At 44.6% G+C, this 17,439-nt stretch overlaps 1 protein-coding gene across 3 annotated transcripts in view; it reads right to left on the reverse strand.

The window, feature by feature from the left end:
• Positions 1-17,439, reverse strand: part of PRKCB (protein kinase C beta) — a 381,063-nt gene that overhangs the window by 37,967 nt on the left and 325,657 nt on the right. For all 3 annotated transcript variants that reach the window (XM_088833029.1, XM_088833028.1, XM_088833030.1), the window contains 3 exons: positions 8,417-8,508; positions 6,555-6,617; positions 932-1,070 (listed from right to left, as the gene is read on the reverse strand). In XM_088833029.1, coding sequence (XP_088689155.1) covers positions 932-1,070; positions 6,555-6,617; positions 8,417-8,508 — 294 coding nt within the window. The remainder of the gene's footprint in view (positions 1-931; positions 1,071-6,554; positions 6,618-8,416; positions 8,509-17,439) is intronic.

The following is a 17,439-nucleotide window of genomic DNA, read 5'->3' on the forward strand; positions in this document are numbered from 1 at the left end:
GAAAAGACTTTGAAGACATATCCTTCCGAGTACGGCGTGTGTTTGTGTGTCTCTGTGTGTGTATGTTGCAAACTAGATTCCTAAAAGAGGAAGAGTTTTGGTAAACAGAGTAGGCAAGGTTTAAATTTAGTGCCAAGCTACTTAGTGACACGGGTCCTCCCATCACCATTGTTACATATGAAGCCTTAACAGTCAAGAAGAGAGGGATTCGAGAATGTCCATTTCCAAGACTCTATGCCAAGCTCGCAGTTCCTTTCCATAAAAATCCAGTAACAGATTGCAGGATGCCACCTTTCTGAGCACCAATTCAGAGAAAAAGGGAGGCTATAATCTGGCACAAATTTTTGTACCATGACACGTTGGGGAAATCCATTCTGCACTGACCGCTTCCTCCGGGAAGGGAGGGGGAGGCACTAAAATAAATCTTCACACTTTCTTTTATATCTTAATCATAGGAAGAAAAATGCTGAGTCTTTTAGGATTGAGCACAACTACTGCATACCTATGAGCACACAGATCCTGTGTCATACGTCTGTCCCGGGAATCAATCTCTCTTTCTCTTCCTCCTTATCTGCTTTTCCTTTTCCCTGAACACACGTTTCAGTGGCATAATTAGGAGGTATCATATGGCCATGAGCCATAGCAGCTTGACGAAGAATCTTACTGATGTGTGGTGGATGGTTCTTTTGAGTTTTATTTAAATTTTCTCCCAAACCTTGATGTATTTTGGGTCTGAGCTTCTGGAATGTGTGCTAAGTTAATTTACATGTGTGATCTCAAAGGAACGATTCAGAGTATAGGAGAAGGACCAGTCTGAGGTCCTGCTTGTCTGGTACCCCTTGGACCTCTCCCAACTGCAATGTGGCCACCTAGGGCTCAGGGAAGACATCAACACAACACAGACATTCCTGAGGGGTTGGTGTCAGCTCACCTCAGGGGCGATGTAGTCTGGGGTGCCACAGAAGGTCTTGGTTGTCACCCCGTCCCAGATGTTTTCCTTACACATGCCAAAATCAGCGATCTTGATGTGGCCCTCGGAATCCAGCATCACATTGTCAAGTTTCAGGTCACTGTGGGGACACAGATTTAGGGGCTGAATTAAATGCTATTTCTTTTGAGTCAACCAACATCCACTCACTACATGCAGAACGCTATATCATGCCTGGTGGGGGCACAGCAGTGAGTACAACCCAGTCCTCACCCTCCAATAGCTTATGATCTTTCAGGGAGACACGAGGGTCTGCAAACCTCTGTGCTTTTCTTTTCCTGCAGCGGCAATTGCGCCAAGTGTCTTGGGAGGATGCAATGAGACAGCAACTCTGAGAAGAGCGATCCACAGACAGCTAAATAAAATAGAAGCTTCCTCCATCTGGGCAGAGCATCCACAGAAGTGTCCTTTATCTGGGGGCATCTCTAAAATTGACCTTTGTCAGGATCCCTTACATTTCATAGGAAGGTTTTATACAAAACTATCATTTTAAAAATATCTCTAAAGAGCATGAAGAAAAAAGAACTGATTGAGAGCATCTTATTTACCACCAAGTACCCCAAGCTCCCCTAAGCCAGTTCCTAGGTCACGAACCCAGGGGTTTCTACTGACTTCCAGTCAAAAAATATTTGTTGCACACTTACTTTGTGACAGACACTATGCTTGGAGCGAAGTATATTATGAACAAGATAATCAAGCATCTTGCTCTTATTCAGATTAAATTCTAGTAGAGGGATAAAGTCATTTACCAAGTATTCAAATCTATAAGCATGTTTATTGTAGCTTCTGATGAATTATATGAAGGAAATAAAAAGAATGATGAGGTGGATAGGAACGGGGGGAGGTTACTATAACAGAGGATCAGGAAGGTGTCACCTTCACAGACTGATGCCCTAAACGACACGGGCTCTGCTCTCATTCTGTTTCATCTGTGTTGATGGGGAGAGTGTGATGTTTGGGGACCCTTGCACATTTCCAGCATATCTGATGACTCCAATATCATTACGCTATCCTCCTCCCTTAACACTGATTCCAAAGTCATCACTTGGGTGTTTCAGCACCCATGAGTAGGTATGATCTATGGGCCAGACTTCCTCAATCCCATTAGAAATCCAACTTCCTCAGAGGTTAAGGGATCTACCGTTCAATTCAGATCTCCCTCTCAAATCACCTTTGCTGGGTGGTGGACATCTGTAGCTCTGCCTATTCTAGAATCTTGGGGTGAGAACATCCTACTATTTCTTTGAAGAAACAGCTTGCCTGATTCTCAAGCCATATGAAGGTGGTAATGCTGATCTTAACTCCTGCTTCCAGGAGTGGTCATGTGGGCCTGTCCTGGCCAGTGGAAATATTCCTTCCTGCTAGTCACAGTGGATCACAGTTCTTGGGCACATTTCAGGAATGGCCATGTGACCCCATATAAGCTGATCAAAGCCTCTGAACATTAACATCAGCGCCAGCAAAAATCAGGGAAGAGATTAACTCTTTTTACAACAGGATTATTCGGGTGGTAGAAACTAAGTCTAGACGCACAAGAGGTCACCAGGTAGAGAGAAGAAAGCTACTATATATATAGCAGAACTCAGAGGGAGCGAATAAATGCTCATAACATCATTTGAGCCTCAGTCCTAGACTTTTCAGTTACGTCAGCCATAATACCCCTCTTTTAACAAAAGTTCGTTTGAATCGAGTTGCCGTCATAATTTTCAACTAAAAGAATACAACCTGAAAATATATCTTGGCATCTCCTATCTGTCTCTGTGAGGTCTCTTCATCCAAGGGGAAGTGCATTTGCACTCCACTGTTTACCAACAGCAACATCCTAGGATCTCTAGTGCTGTCCATGGTACTACCCACATCCAACCTTCATGCTTCTCTACGAACCACAGTGGTCTCTCAAGGCCAGCTTAGAACTTAGAAAAGCTAGACTTGGAAGCAATAAACATACCAGGTCTGAATGTGATTTGATTAACAGAGACCCATGACATTTCCCTCAACCTGACCACATGCCCCTAAACAGGCAGTTGGGGCAAGCCCAGAAGTGATGACATCTCCATCTATTATAGAAAAGGAGCTTCAGGTGCTAAGAGCCAGCAGGTCATGGGGCCAGAGCCAACTGTCACGTAATAATGTTACATAATAATGTTTTGATAGTCCTCTCCATTCTTTAGTTTAATGTAATAAATCCTCATCTATGCTTCTAAAGGGGGCTGGCCAGATGTCTTCATGTTCACAAGTCCATCAAGAGCAAAATCAACACACATTCCAAGGATGGTGATCTACAAATCAGACACTAAGTCTGGAAGTCTTTCACCTTCCCCTCGCCCACCATCTCCAGTCATGATCCTCAGAGAGGACAAATCTACCGAGTCCTCATCCTCTTTACTTAAGAGCTGTCCAAACAACCAGAGACCCGAACGAAGAAGAAGGACATTTATAACATTTAAACAGACCTTGTGTGCGTGTGCTTGGTTGCTCAGTCATGTACGACTCTTTGCAACCCTTTGGACTGTAGCCCACCAGGCTCCTCAATCCATGGGATTCTCCAGGCAAGAACACTAGAGTGGGTAGCCATGCCCTCCTCCAGGGGATCTTCTCAAACCAGTGATCGAACCCGAGGCTCCTGCATTGCAGGTGGATTCTTTGCCCACTGAGCCATCAGTTCAGTTCAGTTCAGTTCAGTCGCTCAGTTGTGTCCGACTCTCCGCGACCCCATGAATCACAGCACGCCAGGCCTCCCTGTCCATCACCAACTCCCGGAGTTCACTCAAACTCATGTCCACAGAGTCAGTGATGCCATTCAGCCATCTCATTCTCTGTCGTCCCCTTCTCCTCCCGCCCCCAACCTTTCCCAGCATCAAAGTCTTTTCCAGTGAGGTGGCCAAAGTATTGCAGTTTCAGCTTTAGCATCAGTCCTTCCAATGAACACCCAGGATTGATCTCCTTTAGAATGGTTTGGTTGGATCTCCTTGCAGTACAAGGGACTCTCAAGAGTCTTCTCCAACACCTAGGGAAGCCCCTAAAATGACTCTGCCACCATGAAACCAATCTCTGTGAACTTATAAAACCATTTATCTTCTGTCGTGTAAATTTTTTGCAGTTTTCATTTGATTGTCAATTGCCGTCTCCGCCAAAAGTTCCTGATTGTGAGCAACAAAAACCAACTCTGACTATTTCAACCAAAAAAGGAGTTTTTAGAAAGGAATTGCGAGAGCTCTGAAAATCTCCAAAAAGGCTGGAGAAGCAGAGTTGGAGGCTATTCAGCCATGAACAATGACTAACCAGCACAGAAATGACCTAGTGAAGACGTCACCATTGGGCACAGACATTGTCCCTTGTTCCATAAAGCCCTAATGCTGGACTCTGGGTGCTATTCCTAAGAACCACTTCCCCTCACACCTCTGGAAACTAGACACAGCTGATGACTACGTCCACTCTCCATTCTACAGGCTCTGCTTCTTGCACTAACTTCCAATCCAACGTCTTCAGTGAGTGTGACGAGCATCAGAGACTGAGTTGTGTGTCTGCTCTTCCTATAGGGACACTGCAAAAATATCTGGTGTGTTAAATCTTTAGAGGAAGATATGGACTCCATTCCTACCCACAAATGAAAGGGGTTCAGAGGGTGAGTGGCTTAAAAGAATGACAAATATAATGGAGGAGGAAAGGAAGAATGTACAGTTAGGAGAAAAAGCTTTGCATTCAGGCATGGTCTAGCACCTAGAATCTGAATCTTTGGATTTTATGACCTGGACCAATGGATCCCAGGTTCCAATCCAGTTCCCTGATATACTAGAAACCTTGCCTTGAATCCCAACCCTGTTGGCAAGAACTCAAATCATTTCCTGTCCTGGTTCCTCCCCTGGGACTGAGTTTTCTTCCAATAAACTTATAGTCCCTTATTTTATCTCCTCAGCAATGTTTAAGTGCCTGATTCTATTCTGGTGGAAGCCCATCCCATAGAGGAGTCAGGTTCAAATGTCAGCAGGTAAGGAGAAAATCGTGGACTGAACAATTACCCATGATCCCCTGTTGTTTGCTTCAAGCACCAGCTGAAGTCATCAACTTGAATGTAGGGGTCTTAATGTCATACAGAAGATAATGTGTACCTTTCAATGCCAGAATTACATTCAGTACAACAAGATGCTCCCACTATGACAATCAAAGGGGAAACGGGGAATCAGAGGCTTCACGGGTCCCATTTCATGCATACATGGTGACCCATGTTCATTGAGGGTGAGCATGGGTAGAATGACCACACTATTTACATTTGAAATTATTATGATTACTCGCTGTTTCTATTTCTTTACTGAGATCAGCACTGTGCCAGGTAAAGCCACTCTGCTTCTTGACCTTCATTCCTCCGCTATCGCAGAGTGGGAACTCGATGCACTCAGGACCTGCTACCTCAAGGAGTGGAAAAAAGCCCCAGGACTCTGCAGGATTCTGGCAAGGCCCCTTTAGGAAGACCAGGCTTCCGAGGGTCTTCCCTAACTCTTCAGACCCCAATCTCATGTTCTCTATGGAATGTCAGGCAAGCACCACCACCCAGTCCACATCAGCCCCCTCCCCTACTTGACTTCTCTCCACAGTATATTTCACTACAGACAGCATTTTTATGACTTACAGGATCTGTCTTCCACCACTGGAGTCTGAGCTCTACAAAGGCTAGCCTTTGTCTGTTTTCTTCACACTGCATCCCCCCACCTAGAGTAGAGGCCCGTATATGATATGGTGGGCTTTCAATAAATGTTTATCAAATCAGTGAATCAAATGGGCTTTGATGACTCTTCAAGATCTTTTAAACAGACCCTCACCTGGGCCAAGTGTCCTTTGGAAGTCCCGTGCCACATGCTAACCTCCCTTGTATAACAAACCAGCCCGAGCCTGCACTGGAATGCTTGCATCCGTGTGGTATGAGAATTATACATCCTGGACTCACTGACAAATAGCAGCCCCAGGCTCCACAGTCTGCCTTGCAGGAGATATAAAGTGGGATGACTCATCCGACTATGATCATACACTTGCTCCTCCAAAAACGGGCAAATGTCAAGTCCTGAACTTAATCCTGTCTTTCAGGGCAAGCTACTCAGAGATCCATTCCCAAACTGTAGTTACATAGCACAAAAAGAAAGAAAGAAAGTGAGAGAGAGAAAGAAGGAAAGAGAAAGAAAGAAAGAAATTTGCTTCATAATAATGTGATCCAGCACATTCTGCCAGCCAAGAGTCTTTGCTTGCTCCCCAAATGTGGGGTCCATGGGGAAGAGAAGGACGTGCTGGGTCCCCAGTGGTTAGCCTCCTCCTCTTAGAGCAAATGGTCTCACATCTGAGGCTCTGAACCATCCCTGGAGGCAGAGACTGTCAAGATCTTCTATCATCATACAGAGCTGCCCAAACTTTGCCAGGGCAGTGGGCGATGCTGCCTGGCAGAGCACATGCCCAAGTTAGTACTGGAGGATTCCTCCCCCACCATGGATTCTAATTTTAAAAGCAGTTAAAGAAAGAGGCAGGGAAGGGAGGAGCCAAGGGAGCCGAGGAGATGGAAAGTACAGCAGTGTTCGCTTACCGGTAAATGATGCCCTTGCTCTGCAAGAAGAACAGACCGATGGCAATTTCTGCAGCGTAAAATCTGAAATTAAAAAAAAAAAAGCAATGGAGAAATTCAAGGACACCATATGCCCGGCAACTCTCAGAATTCAATACAATATTGAACTGGGCGTAGGGCATGAATGTCTCACCATGGATGGTCAACCACATTTCTCATAAAACGAAGTATGGGAGTCTGGATGGATGAACAGGGTTTAGAGAGCTATGAGGCTGCTTTAAAGACCAAATGGGGTGGGCAGAGGTTCAGCAACTGTTTAGTGGGGAGGAGGCAACAGGATATGATGAACTGGCTGAAGTAGGATCCTTTCAGACGATAACAAGTTAAAATATCTCAATGACAACACCTAACATCTGTTGAAGGCTTAGCATCGACCTTGTATCATTTCAAGTTATTATCTGATTAAATCTTAACAATAACCTTATAAGGTAGTGGCTCTGTGGTAAAGAATATGCCTGCCAATGCAAGAGACGCAGGTTCAATCCCTGGGTTGGGAAGATCCCCTGGAGAAGGAAATGGCAACCCACTCCAGTATTCTTGCCTGGAGAATCCCATGGACAGAAGAGCCAGGCGGGCTACAATCCACGGGGTCACAGAAAAGTCAGACACAACTGAGTGACTAAACAGCAACAAAACGATTACCTCCCTGTCCCTCAAATGAGGAAACTGAGGCTTAGTGACATGAAATACCCTGACCAAGTTACACAGCTAATAAATAGCACAGCCAGAATTGGAAACTGCATCTGGCTGAAGTGTCAGCTTTTCATTTTTAAAATCTAAGAGAGAGATTTTGGGAGAACCAGAAAGCCCAGTTATAAATGGTTGGGCAGGGCTTCGGGGAACTCTGTAAAGTGTCCTGACAATGTGTCTCATATGATAATGGAATAAAGGTCGGTGGTCAATTAGATGTTAGAAGTCCTTTTACTTCTAAGCAACCCATTAGAATTGTGCCAAGACACACAAATGCATGACCTGGAAGCATGGGAATCGTAACCCTCCCAGAATCAGTGCTCATAACCTGGGCAGTGGGGAGGCAAGGGGGCAAGGCTGAGCTGCACGGGCGCCAGGAGGCCTCTGCAAGGGACAGGATGGGGCCCTGGGTGAGCCCTACGGGCTTTCTAGAGGGACAACAGGAGCCCAGCAACCTCCTTAGGAGAGGTTAGCACTGCCGATCCTGTGACTTGCCATGCTCCTATTCACCAACCACAGGGAGACACAGGATGAAATGTGTGTTCCAGAAAACAGAGACTGGCTGCCTTGTGGGCTGAAGGTGATGGAAGGGACTCAGCAGGGGAAACAGATTTCCAAAAATCCAGAGTCAGTCTCCCCACTCCAAGAGCCACAGAATGTAGTCACTATGCAGCTTGACTTTCATCTCCCTGGAATGAGGACGGCTAAGAGGGAGCAAGAGCGTGAGCAAGGAAGATCTGGGTCAGAATTCTGGGTCTGCCTCACACGAGCTCTGTGACTGTGAGCAAGTCTCTAAAATCTCTGAGCCTGGCACATGGTAAGCTCTCAGCGAATATGAGCAAAGGAAAACACACAACATACAGTGACATTCCCGAAGAAATTTTTAGGACTTTCCTTAAGAGCCAGGGGCAAAATACGGAGGTCAAGAAATAGCTGTGGTTTTCAAGCTTCCATCTCTTAGTGGGTGTTAAGCAAGAAACAAGTAGCCCATCTCAGCAGAACACCCTCTGTCCCAGCCACGCATTTCTCTTAAAGAAGAAGCTCAAGATATTTAAAATTCTTATTTGGCTAAAAACCCAAAGGAACTAACCACCCACTCATTCATCCCAAAGGGAAAGCACAGCACCACTTACACGGCGTGAGGCTCCTTGAACCGGCCCACCTGCTGGATGTGGTACATGAGGTCACCGCCGTTCACATACTCCATCACGAAGTACAGGCGATCCTGGGAGGAGACAGCAAAGAGCAAAGTCAGTCTTCTGGAGTTTCTTGGGCCCCTGATGGAGAGCAGGTAATGGCTGAGATTTATGATCCACACTCCCAGGACTCAATGACAGGCCAGGTGCCCTGATCCCCCAAATGGAGTATTTGTGCCTTTGGAAGTACACAAATGAACACAGGGAGAACGTGAATTTTTAAAAAAAATCTTTTTGTTTATTTGGCTGTGCTGGTCTTCAGTTGTGGCATGCAAACTCTTAGATACAAGCATGTGGAATCTACTTCCCCAATCAGGGATCGAACCCAGGCCCCTTGAATTAAGAGCACAGAGTCTTAGCCACTGGACCAGCAGAAAAGTCTCTGAAATTTTTGAAAACATGAATAACACTGGGCTTCCCTGGTGATTCAGTGGCAAAGAATCCACTTGACAGTGCAAGAGATACAAGTTCGATTCCTGACTAAGCCCATGCTCCACAACTACCGAGCCTGTGCTCTACCGCTCTGGAGCCGCAACAAGAGAGGCCACCGCAATAAGCTCACACACCGCAACTAGAGAGTAGCCCCCACTCACTGCAACTAGGGAAAAGCCCATGCAGCAATGAAGACCCAGCAGAGTAAAAAATAAATATATAAAATTAGAAAAACATTAATAACGCTAAATTGACTCTCATTTGTAGTGAAAAATACAGTCAGCACATCAACCTTGTGACTTAATGGCCATCATTTCAGAGAAAGCTAATTTTAATTAAGGGTGAAGACCACTAAGTGAATAATCATATGATAGGTAATAGGCAGCCATGGGAACCAGCCTCCACGAGGTGCCCTCCCCCTGACCCCAGTGATTGTCACTGCACGATGTTCACTTCATGGTGTCGTCCCTTCCCTCTACGAATGGGACTGACTTCTGTAACCAACCGGACACTGTAAAAATCCTGTGTGTGGCTTCCAGGACTGGTGATGTTGTGGAACATGTGTTTGGGTTTTATTTATATGTTGGGGTGGCTGGGTTGCCAATTTAAAAGAGGGATTTGCTGTCAAAAGTCATGAAGCTATTGTGCGGGGCTGTTAGACCAGGGGCGGAGTTAGTAGGGAAGTGATGTATAGGGCAAAGGGTCCCTATGAAATCAATACAGGATTTCAAGTCTCCCTCCATCATTTATTAGCTGTGTAACTGCTGTTACCTAACCTCTCAAACCTCCAGCTTTCTCTCTGCCTGTAAAGTGGACACGATTCATCTGTCCTATAGAGTAAGTACATATATAAAGTATTCAAACATGAGGAGAAGCGGGTGACAGAGGTTGAGATGGTCAGATGGCATCATCAACTCAATGGACATGAGTTTGAACAAACTCCAGAAGTTAGTGAAGGACAGGGAAACCTGGCGTGCTGCAGTCTATGGGGTTGCAAAGAGTCAGACATGACTGAGCAACTCAACAACAACAACATGATGGTGGCCATACAGCAAAGGTTTAATCTACCATTAAAAAAAAAAAAAAAAACTTCCTTACAGTGCACAGAACTTTGCCTCATACATAACAGTCATATGTGCATTTGTCAAATGTATGCTGAGTGTAATTAGAATAACAACCATTCAATAAAGCTACCACCTTGTGAGCACTTGCTATGTGACAAAGTGCTTTACATATTTTATCTCTTTTATCTCTCTAAACAATTCAATGTGACAAGCATTACCATTACCATTTCTGGCAGGATTTGAACCTGGGCAGGTTGGTTTCAGAGTCTACACTTGTAACCTGTTACAATACAGCTTCCTGTGTAAGGTTCTCAGTCAGACATTGCATGGATGTGTGGGTGTGTCCTCCCGTCTGGGAGCTCTCTGTCCAGGGGAGAAGGGAGGGGATATAGAAGTCCAGCCATGTGTCAAAAAAGCTGGCAGAACACAAGGAGGTGTATGGGTTAATCAATTATTTTTGAACTATCATAGGACTTTCTCACCCCGACGCTACTTCAGCCTCTCAACATCTCTAATGAGAGACAGAATTATCACTTCTGTTCTCAGTGTCCAAGGCATATGAGATTTGCAAAAAGGTCACTTTAGTGGCAGAGTGGAGACAGTCAGCCAGAACTGCCAACACCCAGCCCCTGGTTCTTAGGGGGGTTTTTTTTGATAGAAAACAAGCCTAAAAATAGCATCTGTCTTTGCTGCACGTTGAAGAGAACCAAAACACTTGCTTTTAAAAATTATTTTTAAAACTAGCAGATGGCATCGGCCACAGAGAGAGAAGTGAGGGAGAGATTTCAGGAGCTTGCTTTCTGCTTGGAAGAACTCAACTTGCCCCCCGCCCCCCAAACTCATTAGTTAGACTCCCAACATCAGGGAGAGAGCTCCAGGGTGGATAATGCCATGTTCTGTGGTCTGTTTCTACCTCTAACTGTATGTGGGGCTGCCCTGAGATCTGTCGTCTCTGAACTGTACCGAGTGTGGTGTTGGCACACTGGTGCTTCAGCTATTAAACTTTACGGCTGGCATCTTGCTGTCCTTTCATTTTCCGAGCAAATACTTAATGATGCCCAATCTATGCCAGGCTCTTCTACTGCCAGAAATGCTGCTGTGAATGATCCGCGGTGCCTGACAGTAAGGATTCCCCAGGCAAGTGGGGAGACCAGATAAACTTCCAAATGGAAACGTTTCCTAAAATGGGGAGGGAGATAATTTTAGGTGGGCTATGGATGCATATGGTTTTACCTTTATAGTTCTGTGTTTATTTTGATGTGTACTGTGAAAAAAATATCACTAGCACTTGAAGCCCCCGATTTTACAGCTACTGATGTGAAAAGCAGACTCCCTGGAAAAGACCCTGATGCTGGGAAAGACTGAGGGCAGGAGAAGGGGGAGACAGAGGATGAGATGGTTGGATGGCTTCCTTGACTCAATGGACATGAGTTTGAGCAAACTCCAGGAGATGGTGAAGGACAGGGAGGCCTGGGGTGTGTAGTCTATAGGGTCGCAAAGAGTCAGACAGGACTGAGGGGCTGAACAACAACACTGCTGGCAAAGGATAGTAGAGTGCATGGAGTTACAAAAGAGGAGATTCAAGCAAGGCAGGGCGGGGCCAGCCACCCAAACTTCAGTCTTCTCACTTTAAGATCTTTACCGAGGATATCATCTAACTCATTTACTAAAATTCACTTATTTTAAAATATTTTTTCATTAACTCACCTTTTTTTTTTTTTACTTAAACACAGTTACTTAAACATTTTAAAACTTCATATCAAATTCACAAATGGAGAGTCACTGTTTCCTCTGTAAAATAAATAAATAAATAAATGCCTACCTGGACTCTGTTGACTCTACACTACAACCAGTCTGCTTTTGGTACATCAATCCCTTAAATGCCTTATTTTAGAAACAAACGTCCCTGTACCACCAAGTTCATCTCCCATTCCAGAGCAAGGAAGATGAAAGTTTTGGAAAACACTGCCGAGGGCAACCTAGAGCCCATCTTGAGCAGGGAAGTGAACTTTTTAGAACTTTTACTGAGCATTTATTTTTGTAAGTCACAGTATCAGGAGTTAAAGGAACAAAATTGATAAGATGCAGGTCTTGCCTTCAGGGAATTCAGAATCTTGGTTAAGACAAATACATGACTAACTCCAGCCACCATCTAAAGTAGGATGTGTTCAGAGAAACAGAAATGACACGTACAGAGAGCGAGCTCTGGGGACTTCAGCTCATGAAATGGCCTTCAACCAACACCTCCAATCATAGCAGAATTATTTCCCCCCACAGATAGTTTGCTCAGTTGTGTCTGTGACCCAGTGGGCTGTAGCCCACCAGGCTCCTCTATCCATGGAATTCTCCAGGCAAGAAAACCAGAATTGGAAACCAGCCATTCCCTTCTTCAGGGGATCTGCCCAATTCAGGGATCGAACTTGGGTATTCTGCATTGCAGGCAGATTTTTTACCATCTGAGCCACCAGGGAAGCCCATTCCATACCCCTATCCCCCCATAATGCCCTAAAATTTGACTTTGTTCTCCCACTGTTACTATAAAATTATTCCAAGGTTGTAAAGAACTTTCTCCTAGTCACGTGCAGTGGGTTTGGATCAGGACCTATCTGCTGGCCTCTCCTATGTGGACATTAGAAAGTATGTATTGAGTCTGGACTCCAAGTCCAGCGTGGCTCCTGCTACTTGCTCTGTTTTCCAAAGAGGACTCGTCACAGCTCAAAACATCAACTCTCACTGCTCTAGGCTGATGAATCTTGACTTCAGTTTCTATCCTCTCCCTTTCTCCTGAGCTCCAGTCAGCTCCAGCTGGCTACAGGACGTTCCTACGTGGGTGTTCCACTGTCAACTCCAATTAAAGGTTCCAAAAGGCAAGCTCACCATCTCTCCCCTCAAACTAGCCAGTCTGCTCAACTTTCAGAGTGTCCCTCCCTAATGGTCCTCGTTATTGCGGCGATTTTTCATTTACACACTGCCCTTGTCCCTGAAGCGTGAAACGACTTCAGTTCATTTTAAATTTCCTTTCCCCATGACCTCTCATGTTCAATCAGTAAATAAATTAAATATCCTTCTGTCACGGCAGCGTGCAAAATGGTTGGATAGCATTTCTCAAATCTGGAGTGTGAGTATGAGGGTAATGACTGGGGACTTCCCTGGTGGTCCAGTGATTAAGACTTCATGTTCCCAATGCAGGGGGCCTGGTGGGGAACCTAGATACCACATGCCATAACTAAGACCCAGGGCAGCCAAATAAAAAATAAAATAAAATAATGGCTGGACTGCATAGGCAGAGTTCACCAGGGGGGGTCCTGGAAAGGGCAGGGCATTTAAAGAGATAATCACTGTTCCTCAAAGTCAGGTGAAAGTGGGATATGACATGATGCCCATGTAACTGCCAGGGGGACACCTGCCACTTTTAATAAGGTGCCCCAGACACAGAAAATCAGCAACGTGGGTAACTCCAAGCGTGTACCCTCTCTAAGGTGAGTTGCAGTAAGTGTTAATCTATTTAATGATCTTTAGTGATTTTCCAAGTTGGTCAGTGAATCAATCCTCTCTGTAAACTGTTCTCTTACTGTAGAGATCTGTTTCTCTCAAGAAGCTGTGCAGTTAAGGGCTCTAGCTGTGGCATGAGCTTGTCTTGAGTGCAAGTCCTAGAGATCCTGCTTACTCTGAGATCTTGCATTAGTTACTTAAACCTCCTCTGCCTCCTTGAAGGGACAGGAACAGCTTCTCCTCCAAACAGAGTTTGCAAAGGTGTAACAGATGATGCACACAGAGTCCACGCAAACTGGTGGAGCCTCATTCATATGAGGGTGTGACACCTTATTTCCTCTCTATTTTGTAGCCTAACAATCATTATCAGAATCATGCACTCTGATGCTCCTCTAACTGTATTTTCAGCTTTCTAAGCTTTGACCTTCCACATAGAAAGCAAAGTGCTCAAGTTCAGTTCAGTCACTCAGTTGTGTCCAACTCTTTGTGACCCCATGGACTGGGGCCATCTCTCTTCTTCCCTGGAATTCTATGGACCTTTGATTACTGAATGGATACACAAAGGTCACAATCAAGAGGGTACAGAGAAGCAGGCTGTGTCCATTCCTACCCACCCCAGCTCTGTATGCCTGGGTTGCATTCCTGGGTCCTTTCCTGCACTCAAGATTCTTGGATGGCTTTAGTTGCCTAAGGCCCAGACACCTATCTCTCCAGCTTCCTCTCCTTGGAGACACTGAATACCCTATTTGTACTGTTAGCAGCAGGCTATGTCCCGCTCCAACCCAGTCGATCTCCTTGGACTCAAGACGCTGTCTCCCACCTGACAAGAGCACCAGTTATTCCCTCCCTGTAAATACAACTCCTTCTTAAAGTTTCCTACTGAACTAGTAGTCAATTACTAGGTGATTGGACTAGGAATAAAACTGACCTATGCTGAACCAATCAGATTCTCTTTCCTGAGTATGAATTGGAATGTGGGAATTTGGTGGACAGGCAAACAGGGGCAAGGGAAGCCATGTTACCATGAGCAGGGAAAAACAAAGAAAGCATAGAGAAAGAAACAGAGATTGAGTCTAGAAAGCCTTGAAGTTCTAGATCTTCATGAGGCTCAGGTATTGCCTTTCGGTCGTTTCTTTCCAATATTTTCTTTTTTAACAGCTAATTTGAAAGAAGGGTATTCTATTTCTTGCAACTCAACCACAGAGATTACTGCCAAGAGCTTCCTACGGCAACACCCTTACATTTAACCATATCCTTGGATACCACTGCCAACCCAAACTTAACCCTGAATTACAAGGATCCCTTAGACACTCTCCATGCTGAATGGACATGTCATCAGGGGCCAGTTCTACAAGCGGAATCATTCTCATCCCCTTCTCTGTCCCTTTTTGCATTCTGGGTTGACGTCCCTCCCAGCATGCCTTGCAACTGAGTTCTTGCTGGGCCACGACAGCAAATTTGGGGAGGAAGTAACTTCTGTCCTTCAATGACTCATGAAATCTAATTCTACTTAAAAAAAAAAGAAGTGCATATGTTCAATTGAAAAGAAAACATTTAAAATAGATGTTTTGCTAAGGAGACTCAACTGCCTGTGCCCACTGGCAGTTGGGAAATTGCATGAATGTGCCGGGCTGACAACTGTCCCTGGGAAACACTGCAAAAAGGCTGGAGGAAATGCAATCCTTTTGTGCCCAGGCAGCCAGGTGCCCCTACAGCACAGCTCAAAGGGGTAGCCTCATTTATTATTTGTTCTGCACTTTGTATACCATCTCTTTTAATCTTCATTTCTTATGTCACTTTAAAGACGATGAAACCAATATTCAGATCTGTTAAGTGAATTCCTGGAGGTCACACAGCTAGGAATCTCAGACCTAGATTTATTTGACTGAAAAGCTCCTACTTATCCCTTTGTACTTCTAGAAAAACTGGCCTAAACCCCATTGTTCTAAGACCAGTTCCTCTAATGAGCAATTTGCTAAAAATTCAACCCCCTTCTGATGGCTTTTGCATCTGTGTATTGATGCTGAAGCTGAAGCTCCAATACTGTGGCCACCTGATTAAAAGAGCCTACTCATTGGAAAAGACCCTGGTGCTGGGAAAGACTGAAGGCAGGAGGAGATGGGGAAGACAGAGGATAAGATGGTGGGATGGCATCGCTAACTCAATGGACAAGAGTTTGATCAAGCTCCAGGAGATAGTGAAGGACAGGGTAGCCTGGCATGCTATAGTCCATGGGACTGCAAAGATTTGGACACGACTTAGTGATTGAACAACAATTTCAGTATTAACTTTTGCCACCCTGTGGTACATTCAACACTTTTAAGGCATTTTATCACAGACTCTCCTGAAATAATATAAATTCAAAATGAAGACAATTACCCACAGGCCCCTCCCTAAATCAAATTAATATTTTGATTTGTCTATATCTCTGATTATTTTTCATGGGCAAATCCAATTTCAACACATTTAGAACAGTCTCTTAAATAGAATTTGATATCTTACATCTTCTGTTAAATTGAGCCATGCATATTTTTCAAGGATTTAAAAAATCCAGTTGTCTAAGAATACTTCTGATGTAACTTTGCTTTTCTAAACAAGCTTTTTGAAATTAAATTTGCATCATTTTAAGGATGACAAAAACTGTTTCATACATTGGTGGGGTGTCTTTTTCCCTTTTATCTATTCTGACCACCATCAAGATTCTTTTTCTTTTATTAAGAATCTTTTATCTTCCAAATTCTAAGTCTGTAGCAAGAAAAACATATCAAGTCTGCAGCATGCTATACTAGATCTGTCATTTTTTTTTAAAGGTAGCTGATTCATAAAGGAATTCTGGGTCACAAGATCCAAAATGACACTCCACTCGGGCTACACTGGCCTGGTCGCTGCTCCTCAAACACGCTGAGCATGTCCCTGCCTGGGGCGTTTACACTCATTCTTCCTGCTGTCCAGAACACTTTGCCCCGAGATATCCACATGCCTCGCTCCCTCATTTGCTCTGGTCTCTGCTCAAATGTCCTCCTTATCAGAAACACCGCCCCGATCATCCAATCAAAAATAGTATCTCTGTCTTCATCCATCATCTCTTGCCCCCTTATTTTTTGTTATTATTGTTTATTATCTGTCTCCCCGACTCAAATGTAAATTCCAAAGGAACGGGGGACTTTTATTTCTTCTGTTCATGGATGCATCCTCCCAGTGGTGCAGCTGGGGCCTGACACATTTATGTCAACAAATAAATACTTGTTGACAGAATCAATAAGCATTAGTACCGTCTGCAGACTGGCAGTAATGATCTGACTTTCAGGGCTGCTGGCTTTAGGGATATTGTCTACTCCAGCTCAGGCTCCACCTCCAGAGCACCAATCTGGGGTCAGGGGAGATGTAATTCCAGAAGGTGACGATGACCACCTTCCTGGGCTTTCCTGCTCAACTGAGCTGGGCTAATAGCGCTCTGTTTCATCTATATGCATGGCTCCCTAAATCTGAAAATCACTCTGACCATAAAGTCTTTTCAATCATCATAATATCCTTGTGAGACAAGTGGGTGATGCTTTCCTAGTGACATGAACACCTGAAGGGGCATTAGGTCACCTGCCACTCACCAATAGTGTCAAAAATCAAACTCAAAGTATTAGTCACTCAGTCATGTCTGACTCTCTGTGACCCCATAGATGGAAGCCCTCCAGGCTCCTCTGTCCGTGGAAGAATATTGGAGTGGGTTGCCATTCCCTTCTCCAGGGGATCTTCCTGACCCAGGGATCAAACCCAGGTCTTCTGCATTGCAGGCAGATTCTTTACCATCTGAGCCACCACGGAAACTAGTGTCACTTATAGTGTAACCTGAGCCATTGCAAATTTCTGAGGGTTGGCTTCCTTTGAGGAAGCGTGAAAAGTAGTATGTGCTTATGGTGTCTTTGTTAAAATCAGACGTGATCATGACAGTGAAGATAATTTATAAGCTAGAAAAAG

The sequence above is a fragment of the Moschus berezovskii genome, chromosome 27, assembly GCF_049115385.1.
Source record: "Moschus berezovskii isolate FMDL1 chromosome 27, NW_MosBer_1.0, whole genome shotgun sequence".
In the NCBI taxonomy this organism is placed as follows: Eukaryota; Metazoa; Chordata; class Mammalia; order Artiodactyla; family Moschidae; genus Moschus; species Moschus berezovskii.